The 17,157-nt window shown below is 50.8% G+C and overlaps 1 protein-coding gene across 2 annotated transcripts; it reads right to left on the bottom strand.

Moving 5' to 3' along the window:
• Nucleotides 1-644: 644 nt before the first annotated feature.
• On the bottom strand, nucleotides 645-16,818 carry Itih4 (inter-alpha-trypsin inhibitor heavy chain 4). Of its 2 annotated transcripts, XM_005317195.4 has the most exons (24): nucleotides 16,669-16,818; nucleotides 15,557-15,717; nucleotides 13,575-13,679; nucleotides 13,284-13,446; nucleotides 13,073-13,183; nucleotides 12,447-12,575; nucleotides 11,705-11,821; nucleotides 11,285-11,453; nucleotides 11,082-11,207; nucleotides 10,718-10,899; nucleotides 10,449-10,634; nucleotides 9,309-9,448; nucleotides 8,917-9,071; nucleotides 8,509-8,535; nucleotides 8,314-8,364; nucleotides 8,168-8,212; nucleotides 7,804-7,935; nucleotides 5,993-6,058; nucleotides 5,770-5,799; nucleotides 5,567-5,683; nucleotides 4,278-4,452; nucleotides 1,515-1,669; nucleotides 1,283-1,379; nucleotides 645-820 (listed from the first exon to the last, which is right to left on the bottom strand). In XM_005317195.4, exons 1-24 carry the CDS (start codon nucleotides 16,756-16,758, stop codon nucleotides 751-753), a joined length of 2,799 nt encoding a protein of 932 aa, XP_005317252.2. In that variant the 5' UTR covers nucleotides 16,759-16,818; the 3' UTR covers nucleotides 645-750. The 2 variants fall into 2 exon arrangements, with proteins under 2 accessions (XP_005317252.2, XP_040145643.2); XM_040289709.2 differs by lacking the exon at nucleotides 7,804-7,935.
• Nucleotides 16,819-17,157: the final 339 nt, after the last annotated feature.

The following is a 17,157-nucleotide window of genomic DNA, read 5'->3' as shown; positions in this document are numbered from 1 at the left end:
ATCTCCCTTATCTTCCAGTGCTAGCTTCTTTACCAGGTAGGGAGCAAATAGGCCTGTTCCTGAGCCCAGGAGTGAAAATTGACTAGTGTAAAGCAAATTCCATTCAAAGAGCCCCTAAACTCACTGGGAGAGTTTGGGAGTTAGCCTAGGAAGAACAGGTTAACCCAGTTCATGTTTGTTTTGTTAATCAAAACTTGTTTCCACTCTTCCTGGAGAACATTCTTCAGCTGTGGGTTCCTTGCTGAGCACTGGACCAGCATTAAAAAAAAAAAAAAATATATATATATATATATATATATATATATATATATATATATATTGTTGATACACCTTTATTTTATTCATTTATTTATATGTGGTACTGAGGATCAAACCCAGTGCCTCACCCATGTAGGCAAGTGCTCTACCGCTGAACCACAACCCCAGCCCCCCTGGACCAGCATTTTTAATGGGTGGCTTAGTCTTAATTTTCTTATCTGCAAAACAAGGTAACAGGGATGAAAGCTTTCCATGGGCCTCAGTGGCCACAGGCCCTTCAGGGCCCAAAGTAGAAGATTCTAACGCTGTATGAGGCTAACTGTCCAGGATGGGAGATCGAGGACCTGGGATTTGTCTGCTTGGAATGAGAGACACCATTCTCTGAGTTCATGCCACCTTTCTTTATTTGAAACCAGTAGGAATCCCCCTCTGCATTGTGATCTAGACCCCATAGGTGGCCCTGCAGCAGGGTACAGGATTCTTCTGTCAGAACTACAGCTCCACAGACCAGCAAGAAATCTCTTTTCCTGGGGGCCCCTCTTGGTAATCCAACTTGAGCTCTCTGGAATGGGTAGATGACAAACAGATGGACAGATGATCAGCAAATCTCAGGTGTGATTAGAAACAGAGGGGGACAGTTGGGGATAGGAGCATGGAAGGTGTGCAATTCCAGAGTCCCTTTAGCAGTCTCTCGAGCACAAGTCAAGACCCAGTCACCCAAAATGTTACCCATGAGACCCAGTGTGTATGGTCTCCAGGGTCTAGGGCTCTGAGAGTTGGAGGTGAGAGCAAGGAGAGTCCTACTACCCTCAACCAATCTTCAGGCTGGTGTACTTTCTGTGGGTCTGACCTGACCAGCCTTTGTGGGGTCAGCTGATCCAGACTCACCTACATTATCAACCTTTCAACTGTTTCTAGTTCCTAAATGAGGACAGAAGGAGTGGGGTTCTGCATAGTCCAACTCTAAGCTTCATGGTCCCCCCCAACCCTGGTCAGGCTGAGTGGCCTGCTTGTGCTGAGTCACCTGGTAGCAGAATAGTCCTTTCCCTGAACCTTCAGTATCCGTTTGTTGTCGTCTGCCCCTTCTGGTGTCTCCCACAACACGTCCTGGTAAAACTGGCCTGAAACATAAAGGGTGGGTCATGGAGGGATAATGACAGAGAGCCTGGGAAACACATGGCGGTGAGGACCACTGCCTGTTTGGGGGCAGAGGTGGTTTCTGAGGATGTCCTAAGACCAGGCTGTGGGTAGAGTACCTAGGGTCCCATTGACGTGGCTGGAGAAATGGTCAGTGTCCCGCAGAAGGAGCAGGAGACCCTTCCCAGGGTCATCCAAGGACAAGAGGCTGATGGTGACTTTGTCTGGACCACTGAGCATCAGAAGCCCTGTCTTGTTCATAGTCATCTTTAAGCTGTGGAGAAATCCAGAGTCCTGAGCAGGAAGGAAGAAATACTTGCATGCAGCCTTAGCAAGCGGTAGGTAGTAAGCTGGAGCCCACTAGGAAATCAGAGTGTCATGGTGGAGGTGGGAGTCTCTTAAATCTTTTGGGCTTCAGTTTCCTCATTAATAAAATATGACCAAATTTAGCTCAATGATATCCAGTTTCCTCGGCATTATTTATAAAATAATGGGTGCCTTCCTTTTGGATTGCTTAAATTTGTTTTTTCATGAATTTGTTTTATATGATTTAGGGGATTTCTCTCTCTCTCTCTCTCTCTCTCTCTCTCTCTCTCTCTCTCTCTCTCTCTCTCTCTTTCTCTCTCTCTTATGGTACTGAGGATCAAACCAGGATTATGTACATGTTAGGCAGGTGATCTACCTGTGAGCCACGACCCCAGATTCCAGTGGTTTTCTCTGATATAACTACTCTGTCCCCTCTGTTTATGGTTGGTACCTCTTTCTTTTGAAAATTAGTGCTTAATCATAATTGTGGTTTTTTGTTTGTTTTTGTTTTAGTACCAGGGATTGAACTCAGTAGCACTTCCATTGAGCCACATTCCCAGCCCTTTTTTATATTTTATTTAGAGACAGAGTCTTGCTGAGTTTCTTAGGTCCTTATTAAGTTGCTGAGGCTCGCTTTGAACCTACAATTCCTCTGCCTCAGCCTCCTGAGTTGCTGGGATTATAGGCCTAAGCTACCATACCAGTGTTATTGTGGGTTTTAACATCTAGAGGGTAAGTCTTTCCTCACTCTATCTCCTATTTTGCAGGGCGGGGGTGGGGTGGGGTGGGGTAGGGGCAGCACTGGGGATTGAACCTAGGGCTTCACGTATAGTGGTGAGTACTCTACCACTGAGAGAACTTCTTTCATTTTATTTGAGTCAGGGTCTCTTGTAAGTTGCCCAGGATAGCCTCAAACTCACAGTCCTCCTGCCTCAGTCTTACCAGTAGCTAGAAAGCATGCACCATCTATCTTTCTTTTTACTTAAAATAATCTTTGCCATTTCTTGTCCTTTTGATTTCTTTATGGATGTTAGCTTCCCTGAAGCTTGTGGAATAAGATCCTGCTGTCACTCAGAGGTTAATTTAAATGGAAGTGCCCTAAACGCATACTGCCCTGTGGATTTGATTCAATCTAAAAGGTGTCTATTTTTCTTCATGTGTATCTTCTGTAGCTCATGAAAGCATTTGGATTTTCGATCACTAGAATGAACAGGAATTCTTCATTTGGCTTTTTAGTGTGCATTTCCAAGACACAGAAATGCTCTCAATGTTTGTGTGGGCATCAGATAACAAGAAACTTTAAGGTTTTGTATGAAATCAGGAAGAATTTTGGAAAACCTCTTAGGTTTTCTGAGTGTGAGCTCATTGACAAGTGGAAACAAGGCCCTGCCAAAGGAATTGGAGAGGAAGCAGAGGTAGCAATGGATATTTTATATATTATTTTCTTTCCTCCCTCCCTCCCTCCCTCTCTCCCTCCCTCCCTCCCTTCTTCCTTCCTTCCTTCCTTCCTTCCCTCCCTCCTTCCTTCCTTCCTTCCTTCCTTCCTTCCTTCCTTCCTCTCTCTCTCTCTCTCTCTCTCTCTCTCTCTCTCTCTCTCTCTCTCTCTCTCTTTCTTTCTTTCTTTCTTGGTGGTTACTAGGGATTGAATCCAGGAGGGCTTAGCCACTGAGACACATCCCCAGCCCTTTTTGATATTTCATTTAGAAACAGGGTCTCATTGAGTTGCTTAGGGCCTCACTAAACTGCTGAGGTTGGCTTTAAATGTGAGATCCTCCTGCTTCAGCCTCCCAAGCCACCGAGGCAGGAGGGATTACAAGCGTGCGGTGCCTGGCTAATGGACAGGGTTTTCTATACTAGGGAAAAGATGGGTTGTGGCAAAAGCCTGGGTCTCAGAGGACATAGCTCACAGAAGGGCAGGGTTCTTGGCCTCTCTCCAAGGTCCCTCATGACTTCTAGAGCTGGAGGACTATCCTGGCCCATGACAGGGCAATCATGCCTCCCAGAAGAAGTCTCATTTGCCTCCATTAGCTCCCAGCTGCCCAGTATGTGACCCTGGATGGACAGTGCCTCCTATACCTCAGGATTTGCTATCACGACCTTAACAGATAGAGGATTGCCATCCTTCACTGGGATGGGGGACACTGTTCCATCTGATGGTGCATGTTCCCCAAGTACATCCTCTCATTGGGTTCCTCCATCCCCTGACTCAGGGCTAGGATGATCGTCTCTAGGTATTAGTGAGGAAACTGAGGTTCAAAGGACCTAAATGGCCTATGCAGGGTCACACAGGATTAGCTGCAGAGCCAGCTCCAAACTACACTGCTTCCTGCATGGGATAGTGGCCTGGGTTAGGCATGAGGGGAATCAGGTCCCCAGGACAATTCTTTGGTTCTTTCAGGGACACAGGGATTTGGAGCAGGGCTCTCTGTGTCTCTTCTATGAATGCAGTCCACTGCAGAAGACTCATATACAGCTCCTCCATTCCCAGGTCTGTGGCCTCAGGCCACTGGGAAGCACCATCATGAGCCAATAGGGTCTGAGAGGTCATTGGTTGAAAACCCCAGCCTGAAACTTACCCAGGCAACACTGAGTATAGCGTCTCCTTCCACTTGTAAGCAGAGTTTCTTCGGTGCCGTGTCACTACCACTTGTTCAGGGGATGCATGAACACGCACCTGGGGGTTCTTGAAGGTCACCTCAATCCAGTGGAAACAAGCCTTCTCTGTATTATACTGGCCAGTCACCTCAATCCCTAAGAAAACCAGATCAGAGAGGTAAAAGCCAAGGCTTGGGCATTGGCCAGAACAGAAGATCCTTCCTTGACAACGTCCCTGCCAGAAATTGTCCTTCACCAACAGTTTTCTTCAGGAAGGCCACATCTGCTCCTCAGCATCCACACATACTGCAGGCCTGCTTTCTACCATCTTTTTACTCACACCTTAGTCTCACATCGTTTTGGAAGGGCCCCCAAATCTTTGGTGACAGCCACCCTCAGTAAGACTTTTCTTTTGGGGTACTGGGGATTGAACCTGGGGCGCTTAACCACTGAGCCACATCCCCAGCCCTTTTTTATATTTTATTTAGAGACAGGGTCTCTCTGAGTTGCTTAGGGCCTCACTAAGTTGCCGAGGCTGACTTTGAACTCACGATCCTCCTGCCTCAGCCTCCTGAGACCTGGATTTAAGGCATGTGTCACCACGCCTGGCTTCAGTAAGACTTCTGAGAAGGCTTCTTATCTCAAGTCTCTAAACTTTCATCAGATTTCTGGAGTGTTCCTGTACCTGGGGTAGCTGCATGTCAAGGATAAGATAGAAAACTGAGATCCCTGCCTGCACGAAACACACAGACACCTGGGTCTGGGTGAGAAAGCAGGAAACCATGTGGTTCCAGGAGGAACACAGGAGCTGTGGCTGTCTGTGAGTATTCCCGAGCAGTGTGTGTTCCATGCCTGCCCTGTGACTCCACTAGAGCAGGGAGGCCCTTCCAGGGTAGGGGTGGACCTGCCTCCTCCCCCCACTGCCCTCCTCCACACCACCAGGGTCCCATAGAGAGAAGCTGCTCTGTGCTCTGCAGACACTGGTTCCTACAACTGGAACATCACTCCTGGGTGACCCTGTATAGTTCCTTGACACTCCGGCAGCTCTGGCCTCCTCCTCTGAGTTCTGAGCACTGACCACAGTCTGCCCAGGTCATCCAGACCTGCAGAGGGTATCCAGTGCAAGGCCTTTGGTGGCTGTGGGAGCAGGTTTCTGTATCAGGGCACAGGGCATGTGTAAACGCTGTGTGCATCTCCTTGGGCAGGTGGTGAGTGGGCATGAGTAGTGCCCGGGTCTCTCTGGGTGGATTACTAGGAGTGCACCTCTCACCTTGGTCAGGATCTGAGAGCAGGTTCATGGGCTCCTGGGAGTCCTTGATGTTCACACAGAGCCTGTCCATGCTGGGCCCAGGCAGCATCAGGAGGACAGGAGGAGCCTGGATGGGGGCTAGGACAACCAGAGCTAGTTCCTGAGGCAGGGAGAGAAGTGGGAGGGCAAAGATGGGAGAGGTACTGGGAGAGCTGGCAACTTACCTGAGGGTGGAGCTATCGTCACAACTGGTCCTAAAAGAAAAAGAAGGGAAAGATGTGGGTTCAGGCAGCCCTTCCTAGGAAGTGGGGGTGTCACAGGATAGAATAGAGGACAAGTGTGGCTGGGGCTCCCTCTCCACTTCAACATAGAGAAACCCCATTTCAGGTTCATGGAGACCCCCAGAACTCTCTTTTAGGACAAAAAGGGGCCCTGGCCTGGAGATACCTTTGTTTTGAATTTCCATGCCATGCACCAAAGATTTACTGGGATCCGAGGGAAGCAGTGGTAGCGCTGAAGTGGTCATCAGTGTGTGGACATTAAGGAACAGAAAGGAGCAGAAGTCAGGGCTGGGAGCAGTCTCCAGGCCCATGGGCATGCCTGCCAATGGCCACCCACCAAACTCCAGTGAACTCTGCCCACTTATACCCGGCCTAGCAGGGCATAGGGTTAGGGGAGATGCTGAGGAAGTCCAGCCTGGTTAGTGGCTACTTTTGAGTCCACATTTTGGTATCAGAAACAGCATAAGACCCAATCAATAAATGGGCCAAGGAACTGAACAGACACTTCTCAGAAGGTGATTTACAATCAATCAATAAATATATGTAAAAAAATGTTCAATACTTCTAGCAATTAGAGAAATGCAAATCAAAACTACTGTAAGATTTCATCTCAAGTCAGAATGGTGGCTATGAAGAATACACACAACAATAAGTGTTGGCGAGGATGTGTGGGAAAAGGCACACTCATACACTGCTAGTGGGACTTCAAAATGGTGCAGCCAATATGGAAAGCAGTACAGAGATTCCTTGGAAAACTGGGAATGGAACCAGCTTTTGACCCAGCTATCCCACTCCTTGGTCTATACCTAAAGGACTTAAAAACAGCATACTACAGGGACACAGTCACATCAGTGTTTATTGCAGCATGATTCACAATAACTAAATTGTGGAACCAATCTAGATGCCCTTCAGTAGATGAATGGATAAACACAACATGGTATATATGCACAATGGAATATTATTCAGCAGTAAAAGAAAACAAAATCATGGCATTTGCAGGTAAATGGATGGACTTGGAGAATATAATGCTAAGTGAAGTTAACCAATCCAAAAAACAAAATGCCAAATGTTTTCTCTAAGAAGGCTGATTCATAGTGGGGTTGGGAGGAGGAGCATGGGAGGATTAGGTGAACTCTAGATAGGGAAAGGGGTGGGAGGGGAAGTGAGGGGGGATGGGGTAGGAAAGACAGTGGAATGAGATGGATATCATTACCCTAAGTACATGTATGAAGACACGAATGGTGTGAATATACTTTGTATACTACCAGAGATATGAAAAACTGTGCTCTATATGTGTAATATGAACTGTTACGTGCATTATGCATTCTTCTGTCATGTATAACAGATTAGAATTAAAAAAAAAACAGAAAGGAACAACACAAGGGTCCCCTGTTGGCTTTGGGAATGGAGGAAGCTTCGCCTTCCTAGAGGGTTCCATCATGAGTAGGGGATTCTATCTAGTGAGAACAAAGGACATAGAAAATTCTGTTTCAGGGACAAGATGCCTGATGTTCCTAGCTGGTGGGGGGAAGAGGTGCTTCAGGAGGGAGAGTATTGGTAACTGTGCTCCAAAGAGCCTCACTATGAGCCCTCTTGGCCAGTCTATGGCCCTTTTGGGGCACTGGATCCTCTTTGAAAGGAGCATGAGAGGCTATTCTGTCCAGGATGGTGACCTGACAAACTAGGGACAGTGGAGAGAGACAGGACAGCATACACTGGAGGAAATGAAATGCTAAGGGCAAGGCACAGGGGTGGCTTGTCAAGAGCTGGGCAGGCAAGGGCAGACCCTCAGGAGAGCCATGCTCCCAACACGATCCACCCCTGACCCTCCCTCTGGGAGATCCTAGATTGACCCAGCCACCACTTCATGCCCTGTGGCAGTTCCCCTATGTGGCTTATCTGTGCTTTCTCTCTCCCCACTATGACCATCTTAGGGAAACCCCCCCCCTGCTCTCCAAGGCTCAGAAAGTGGCTTACAGAATACCAAGTCCTCCATGTTCTGTAAATGGGAGAAATACAAAGGATCCCCAGGTGGTCCTGTTTGTACTAATCTCTCAGTAGAGTCAGCAACTCTAGCGCCGAACCTTTGTGGGGAGTTGGAAACTATTCCTTTGGGGAAAAAAAATGACATGTGTAGTCTACCCTCAGTATCATGGTTCCCCCCAGCTAGGGCTCAGGGACTCCATGCCAGCAGTGGGCTGTGGAGAGGGCAGGTGGGCTCCCCTCACTCTATATCTGACCACTCTGGGGAGATTCTCCCGGGTTTGGGAGACAATCAATGCTGGAATTATTTCCCGAGAAGGTCATACCTTCCCCAGGCAGTGCCCTCCCACCAAACTACCTTGCTTATTGAATCCTCTTCTTCTGGGATATCCAGAGCCGTTACCTATTCAGACACAACTGAGCTTGAGCCAGGCAAAGCAACCTCCCTCCATGGCCAGAGGCAGAGCCCAGTCCCTGCCCTCCCCAACCCCTCCGCTTAGATACTTGTCATTCTGGACCCTTGGAGTCCTATGCCTTGTCTGAAAAGATGGTAGCCTGGAAGTAAGTAATACCTGGGTTTACTCCTTGGATCCACTTCCTGGGACCCCAGCCGAATGCGCTTGGGCAGACACCACCACCCCTGGCAGCAGGACACAGTGGATCTTACCCAGGCCAGCCTTTGGGCCTACTAGCCCTTACCTGTATTGATATTCCTGTGTCTGTTATCTGGATAAAATACACATACAGAGAGGGAAAGTAAGAGAGAGAGAGAGAGAGAGAGAGAGAGAGAGAGAGAGAGAGAGAGAGAGAGAGAGAGAGAGAGAGAGAGAAGAGGAGGACACTATCAGGGTGGTTTTGATCAATTTGAAGAGACTATGTTTCAACTTGCTTCCTAACCCCAGAACTACATAGGGGAAGTGAATCCAGGAGCCAAGGAGACCTGGCCAAAGTTTTCTCATCAGTGAGACGGGATGAGTCTCTCTGGGCTCCTAGGAGTCTGTGGATGACAGGGGTGGCATCTTGGCTGGGACATAGGGGAGGGGTGGGAGAGGATACCCGGTAGATGCTCTGCTGCCCAGGAGGCTGGAACACAGGTCCCACACTCACCATCTTCCACAGGTTTCTCAGCAACTTGAGACTGTTCTTGGCCTTCGGGTTTGGTGACCACCATAGAGGTGAGAGGAGTGACAAAGTTGTATTCAAGTGACAAATTCAGAGCTCGGTCTTTGAGGACCTGTGATTCGGCTTCTGATGCTGAAACCCTGTAGTTTGAGGATGTCAGAGCTCAGGAGGTCTCTCCATGCCTGGACTAATTCCCTCACCCATTGGTACCCTTCTGGGGATTCCCCTTGGGAGAGTGTAGAGCTCAGACACAATACCCCTCCCCACATCTAGGAAGTGCCCCATGTCAGCTGCGCCTGCTTGAGGAGCAAAAGGCTTAGGGAATGTTGATGCTGTGTGGTCTGCCTCAGTGGCTGGCAATGGTCAGGGCCACTCACATCTGCTCCAGCTGTTGCTGGATAGTCAGGTATGCCCAGAGTCTCTCCATGAAGTTGTGGAAAATGTACTTGGGGCTCTGAAACTCCTCCTCCTGCTTGGCCACACTGGACTTAGTTTGGAAGGTGACATTCTGCTTGTGCTAGAAAGAGAGGCCCAGCCAGGTCAAGAGCAATGAGGGCCCAAAGTCTGCACCTGCCCTGAACTTCAGTGCTCTTCTGTGAGAGACCTGACTGGAGCTGGGGCAGGTCCAGTTCACTGACCACAGGGGCCTCATTTCCTCTGGAGGGAGCGTAGGGAGGGGGTTTAGCAGTGCCAGAGTCTCTGTCACAGAGACTCCAAGGGTGAGAAGAAGGCCCCCTGTCCCAGCACAGCAAAGCAGGTGATAAGCCAGGACCTAGGCCAGCTGACCTCTTGGGGGAAAGGGTAATAAGGATTAGAACTAAACCTCAGCCCAGTGTGAAAACAGCAGCAGGAAGAATTTGCAAATGCATGAGAAACAGAAAGGATCCCCAGATGGGCACAGTAACCCCAGAGGCTCAGGAGGCTGAGGCAGGAGGATCATGAGATCAAAACCAGCCTCAGCATCTTAGCAAGGCCCTAAGCAACTCAGCAAGACCCTGTCTCTAAATAAAGTACAAAAAAGGGCTGGGAATGGGACTCAGTGGTTAATTACCCCTGGGTTCAATCCCCAGTATAAAAAAAAAAGTGTCCCCAGACACAACCCACCCTCACCCCAAAGATGAGAAAAAAGGACAGAAAGGCTCAGTCTGTTCATCTGTGGCTCTCCCTTGTCCAACTGTACCCTCAGACTGTTGGCATGAGGACTGGAGGGGATGGCAATTAGGAAGGAATCCCTGCTGTCACCTCGTACTCTTAAGAATGGTGAGGGGATGGAGCACAGAGTGCTGAGTGCCCACATGTGCCAGGAACAGCAGGTGCTCTCATGAGATTCTATGTGGTCTAATTGAGCCTCCACCATGAACTCATACAGCAGAAGTTGGTATCATGCCTAGGAGGCCGAGGGGAAAGCTGAGGCCCAGGAAACACGGAGACTCATTCAAGGTCAATCAGCTGGAGCTCAGCAGGGCTGAGATTTGGGGCAGAAAGGTGGAGGCTGCCCCAGCTGCCCCTGTCCTCACCATCTTCCCCTTGACTATGGCTGACAGCACATCAGGGCTCTTGTCTCGGAGTTTGCCAGCCACCACCATCTCTGAGCCCTTGAAGAAGAGTTGGAAGTTGTCCTGCGTGACCTCTTCCACAGCATTGCTTGGGTACTGGAAGGCCACTGTTGTCAGCAGGGGGTTGGCCACCTCCTGGTAGAAGTCCTACGGGATCGGGGGAGGGGTGTCACAAAGGCCTAGGCTAGGTCTGCCTGGCTCTCTGCAGCCCACCTGGGGCACACTGGCACCTGTAGCTGCAGGGCAGAATCTGAGTCCTCATAGATGCGCCGAGCCAGGCCGCCGTTGTCCAGAGCCATCTTCTCCAGGAAGGCGTAACTGACGTCAAAGCCAAAGCCCAGGCAGAAGAGGCTGTACTGGCCATCTATGGCTTCCTGAACATTCTTTTGGATCTTTCTGGGATTGGTCTCCCCTGGACCCATGGGTTTGGGAAAACAATGAGAATATTGAATCAATATTATGGATATTTCTGAAACCTCAGATCTAGAGGCTCCTCGGTGAGCCCCCTTCCTACACCTGATTATACAGCAAGCCGGGAACAGCCCCAGCTGTTTTCCTTGGGCAGGTTCCCAGAATGGCCAGCAGTGCCCTCACCCATGGTGGGGTCGCCATCAGTGAGCAGGATGATGAGGGAGACACTCCCTTCAGACAACAGCTCGGCCTGGTTGTCACTCTTCAGCCGCCTCACAGCCGTCAGCATCGCCTCATTGATGTTGGTCCCTGAAGGGCACACACTCAAGGTGACTTCCAGGCGGGCACCCCCGAGCTCCCGGCTGCAAGGCTTCGGAGGCTCTCACCTCCTGACGCATGGATGCCGGCAGCGTATCTCTTGGCCTCGTCCACGTTCTCAGTGGAGGCTGGCACCAGCTGTGGCTTCCACTGGGTCACTTCACTGCTGAAGGTGATGAGGTTGAACTGGTCTTTGGGGCCAAGGTCACTTAGGATCTTGATGAGGGCTTCCCGGGTCTGGTCAGGGGAAGAGGAGACGAGGTGGGGTGCTCCGAGGGAATTCCTGAGGGCCCTTGGGCTGGCCTCCAGGACTGGTTCTGGGATGGGGACACAGTGTAGGGTCTGCAGGGTGAGGCGGCCCCATGCCAGGGCCACTCTTGGCCCCTGGAAGCTCCCTACCCAGGGTGATGGAGCAGGTAGGGTCTGCCTGTTGGACCAGGACGAATAGCATGAGGGGCTTGGGAGTTTCCGGGGCCCATAGGACCGACCTGTTGGATTTTCCGGCCACTCATGGAGCCACTCTTGTCAATGACAAAGACTACATTCTTGGGCATTGTGGGCAGACCCTCGGGGGCAAAGTAGTGCACGAAGTAGCCATTCTCAATCTGTGGCCAGAGAGAGATGCACCCAGTTGATCAGAGCTGCAGTCCTGCCCTCCCTACCCCTCTCAAGTCTCTTGATCTCAAACCCTTGGGGTTTGTTCTCCTTGTTCCACATCTCCATCTCCATCCTACCACTAGCCTCCCCCAAATCCTTGCCATCTTTCAAGGCTCCACCCCTTTTTTGTAGAAGACTTCCCTGCTTGTGCACAGCCCACCACAACCACCCCAACTTTGCTTCCTATTTGTTTTGGTATTTGAGGCAGCTTACGGTATGCTAAAGGGTTAAGATATAATAAACCTGAAATCCATGAAAAGAGAAAAGATTTCACAAATAAGGAGGAAAGGGGAAGCATAATGATGCTATAAGTTTGTTTGAGCCTCCTGGCAGCAAAGGCCAAGAGGGAAACCGCATAAAGCAGCTCTTCACAGAGACAAACACTTTCTGTCTCTGAAAGGGAATAGTTTGAGGGACAACACAAATAAACTGCCTATTTTCTGTCTGCACCAACCCCTTGTGCATACAAATAAATAAGGGTCATTATTCTCCTCTTCTAGAATGATCTAGCTCTGGGCTTTTAAGGGTGGATGGACTTCCAGGTTGCCAGGTTCTTGCCTGGAGTCCACTTACCTGAATGGAGCCTCCAGAGAGGGTTCGGGTCACATCGTAGCGGACAATGAAGTTGCCATCCAGGACTGTGTCCTGCTGACCTGGAGACTTTTGCTGCTGGGACAGTGTTGGCTTGAACAGGATGTGAGCCTGGAGGAACAAATGGCTGAAACTGGGACTAGTGGCAAGGCCTTGCCAACAATACCCTCCACTCTGTATGCTTATAGGAAAGTCAGAATTCCAGGATGCAGTCTGGGGTCAATATTCCAGGGGCCTTTCTTTCAGGCTGGGCAGCCTGAGGGAATGCCCTGTTTTTGGAGCGAGGCAAGCAGAGACTGGGCTCAGGATGCGTGTGATCAAGCTACCAATTCCTCTCTGCTTGGTTTCAGGGTTCTCCCACCACAGTCTATACCACAGACTCCAAGTCCATGTCCCACAAATCTTGGGGCTCCAACAAGTGTCCATCCTTCTCTAGGTCTTGCCCTCCTCCTCTGTCTGTCCAGCAGTAGCATGGACACAGATCTCAGAGAACCCTCCAGCTCAGAGAATCTGCCCAACTATCCTGTACTTGGAGGCTCCAGCTCACAGGGCTGGACTGAAGGCAGGCCTCTGGGTCCCCTCTCCCCACTGAGCCACAACAGGCCCACCTTGGTCTTGTTCTGGGAGACAATGAGGGCATCTGCTAGTTCGTTGGTCATGAAAGAGCTTTCTGTCTCTAGGAAGCTGATGCCCTGAGGCTCAAAGATGTGAATGTCCATCTGGAAGGGAAGATACGGGTCACTAGGTTAGCTGGGAGCCTAACAGGAGGCCAAGGGCAGGGCCATCCAGAAGTCTCCCAGGAAGAGGCCGCACAGGTACCTGCAGGTGCTTCACCACCTGCTGGGGTCGCACTTTCAGCAGCAGCTCATACACCCCCAGATGCCGCTTGAGCAACTCCTCGTACACCAGCTCGAAGGTGACCTTAGCAGCGGGAGCCACACTGACCGACACCTGGAACTGCTCCATCTTTCTCCCGGTGGCCCTGGGGGAGGGGGCCATCAGGACCGCACCTCCAGGCCACTGGGGCTAAGGCTGCTGGAGGTGGGAGCAAGGCTAAGGGTCTCTGCCTGTGGCCCCCTCCCTATTACAGCTGCCCACACCCGGGCTCACTTGACAAGGCCGGCGCTCTCTCCTCTGGCCACAGCCTCACTGTACTGCTTCTGGGCTGTGGCCTTCTCCTTGATGTTCCCTGGGTAAGTCACACCATCGATGATCCTGGGGGCAGGGAATAGGAGCTGTCAAGAGGCTGGTGGGGCCTCTTGACACTGTGGCTCTTGCCTTTGCCTGAGCCTCCTGCCATTTATTTATTTATTTTGGGGGGTGGTGGTTACTGGGGATTGAACTCAGGAACACTCAACCACTGAGCCACACCCTTAGCCCTATTTTGTATTTTATTTAGAGACAAAGACCTTGCTAAGTTGTTTAGGGTCTCGCTAAGTTGCTGAGGCTGGTTTTGAACTTGCGATGCTCCTGCCTCAGCCTCCAGAGCCTCTGGGATTAAAGCGTGTGCCATCGTGCCCAGCTTCTCCTACCATTTATTATGCACCTACTGCATACAAAACCTTGTACAGGATGCTGGGTGAGGACTCCACCCACCCCAGACCTGCTCAGAATTAGTAAATATGCATTTTATTGAAGGGACAGGGGAGGATAGAAAGGAGTCTGGATGTGGAACTCTCTTCACCCTTCCAGTCTGGCCTCATCTTCCAACCTGCCCCTTCCACCTCAAGGACTGTTCCAGAGGAACCAGTCAATTACCAGCAAGAGCTTTCTGACCTGCACCTGTGCCTAGTTCTGTGTCTAACCGCATGACCAAGATGGAGCAGGAGGGCGACATGGGCCTGTAGGCTCTGATACCTTTCCCTGCAGCTGCACCCTCTTTCCTCCCACTCAGGGCAGGCCCTCTGGAGGGAGTCTGGCAACTCTGGAAGTAGGCTTTGGACCAGTGGTGAATGAGAGTCCTGGGTGTGTAGACATGACCCCAGTGGCTATTTCTCTGGAAGGAAAATGATAACTCCAGAGGCTCCTTGTCCAGTGAGTAAGAAGATGTCAAGTAAATATATGCCTATTCCATCTGGGGCAGTGTGAGAGGGTGGGAATGTGGGGGTTGCAAGGGAGAGGGCAGCTGGATGCATGGAGCAGGCATTCCCCTCCCACTTCCCTGCTTTTCTTGTTTATAATGGAACTCTGGGCCAGGATGGGACTGGGGCATGAGGAACTTGGCTCCTCCTGACCAGGTCAGGGAGCAGGGAACGCTGCCCTCTACTTCCCTATCAAATACAGGCATAAAATCTGAGGCCAAAAAGAGGTGGTGCCAATCCTGGGCTCTCAGCAGATGGGATGATCTTGGCTCATTGGAGCCTGGCACAGCCTGCAGGGCTCCTGATGCAAGACCCAGGGTAGGAAAATTTGGGCTGGATGGGCAGGGAGAGGGAGGAGCCAACCACAGAGGTCCCGCCCCCTCCCTCTCTGCTCCGCCCAGCTCTCCCTCTTTCTGGGAGGAGCCTCTCCCCTATCCTCAACCACTGCTTTTCCCAGAGGCCAGGACAGAGAGAAGTTTTGCTGAGTTTAGCAAACATTGCAAAACTGTGTTGGGAAGGGTGGGGAGGAGAGCAGAGGACAAAGTGAGGATTGTCACCAACCCTCTGTAGGAAGCCCAGACCTCTCCCGAGGTAGAACAGCGGACAGTTTCCTGCAGTACCCCTCCTTAACTTTACTCTCCATGGCGGGCAGCCCAGGGGGTAAGGAAGATCTCTCTATTCTGGAATCTGCTTTTGGTGACTCCCTCCTGCCTGGTTCTGGCTCAGGATGCCCCAAGCTTGCATTCTTCAAAGGCAAAGATGCAAAAATGCCAGGGGTCCTCAGCCTGCTACCCAGGCAGCACTTGAAGAGGAGGACTAGATGGCAGGAGAGACAGATCACATCCAGGAACAGTGAGCTCCTTGACAAAGCCCCTGCCCCCTGTGAGGCCCGCAGGTGGATCATGCATATCCTGGAGTGGCTGGCTTCTGGAAGAGATGTCCTGGGGCCCAGAGGAGATGGAGTAGCGGTGCTGGGTTGTGGGACAGGGAGGAGGGTAGGAAGACACCTACATGGAGAAGTTGGTGATGAAGGCTTTCTTGGGCAGCTCCATCTCAAAGATGGCCTCCTGCGCTTCCTCAGCCTTGTTCACTACCCGGCTGGTGATGACTGTATGGGCAAATCGAGAAGAGACCTTGGAGTCCACGGTGAGGCTGTAGATTTGGATGCCATTCTGGATCAGCAAAGGGAAAGTATGTCAGAGTGTTTCAGTGCCACTCATTTATGCAACACTTTGAGAGTGAGCCTTGACCCTGGCTTCACACCAACCTCTGCTTCTAGCCTAACCAACTTGCTGATCAGGCCTCAGGCCAAACTTAGGGAGATATTTCACATATGAACATGCATGGAGAATAAGAGACAGCTACAAGCTTCATTCCCCACCCTATAGCACCATGGGCAGGGACCATGTCCATCTTGTTCTATGGAGGCCTACAGCACCCCAGAGGGAACAGCAAGCAAGTGGGCAGCACCCCAAGAAACGACGCATGTGCACACATGCAGAGCCTCCCATTTCCCTGTGTGTACCATGCTCATGCACACACCAGTGTTGCTCAGCTGCATATGGCTGCACATGTGTGTGTTTTAGCACAGAAGTGCCAAGTGGCTCATTGACAGCCTGTTAGCTTTGTGCCCTGCACACTACAGAACACTTTACAGCTATTAGGAGCTCAGTTTACACAACAATCATCTGAATAGAATCTGTTAATACCCTGTTTTACAGATAAGGAATCTGCGGGAGGAAAGCAAAAAGAACTTCCCTGAGGGTCATTCAACCAGGGAAAGGAAGAGCTGGGCTGGTAAACCTGCATCCCTACCTACCCAGCTCCACTACCGGTCCCTAGGAGCAACTGGTTACACTATATTCCCTCATCTGTAAAAGGGAAATAATAAGATCATCCTTCCTATTAAGCAGGGGTGGGGATACCCATAAGGCCCTGGGGGTAGAGCTGATGGATGGTCAGCACTGTTTCTTTGCGCGCGCGCGCACACACACGGACCCGTACTCCTACTTAAATGCTTGCATGCTCTCAGAGGTTCTCTCCCACTTTGCAGTCATGTTTTCTCTTTCCCCAGCTCATATGCATCCCTCCCGCACCCCCAGGCACCCATGAGGACCCCCTACCTTTTGGGCCGAGGCAGTCTGAAGGACAGCCAGCAGCAAGGGCAAGACTAGCACAATGCTGCCGATGTGGGCAGGGACTGGGACCTTCATTTTGGCTCCAGTGCCTGCCTGCCAGGCTGCTTCTGAACCTGAGAGCAGATGGGAAATAAATTAGTAACTGCTCATTGCTCCGCCCCTGCGGGGGCAGGTTCTAGGAAATTGGGATCTATAAGCCAAAACCCCCAGAGGCCTCAGATAAGCAGGCAAATGACCAATGTCCAGTGAACTTTGGCTGGGGGCAGAACATATCCTGAGGAAAGGCTCAGGGTGGAGTTGGGTATTGGTGCCCCTTCTTTTTTTGGTTGGGGTGTTGGGGGACAATCCTCTACCACTGAGCTACATCTCTGGTCCTTTTTATTTTTTATTTTGACACAGGGTCTTGCTAAGTTACCCAGGCTGGCCTTGAACTTGCAATTTTGGGTTATGGGACAGGGAGGAGGGTAGGAAGCC

Source organism: Ictidomys tridecemlineatus, chromosome 2, assembly GCF_052094955.1.
Source record: "Ictidomys tridecemlineatus isolate mIctTri1 chromosome 2, mIctTri1.hap1, whole genome shotgun sequence".
NCBI classification, from domain to species: Eukaryota; Metazoa; Chordata; class Mammalia; order Rodentia; family Sciuridae; genus Ictidomys; species Ictidomys tridecemlineatus.
Note: the sequence above shows the minus strand (reverse complement) of the source record. Positions and strands in the feature narration are given on the sequence as shown.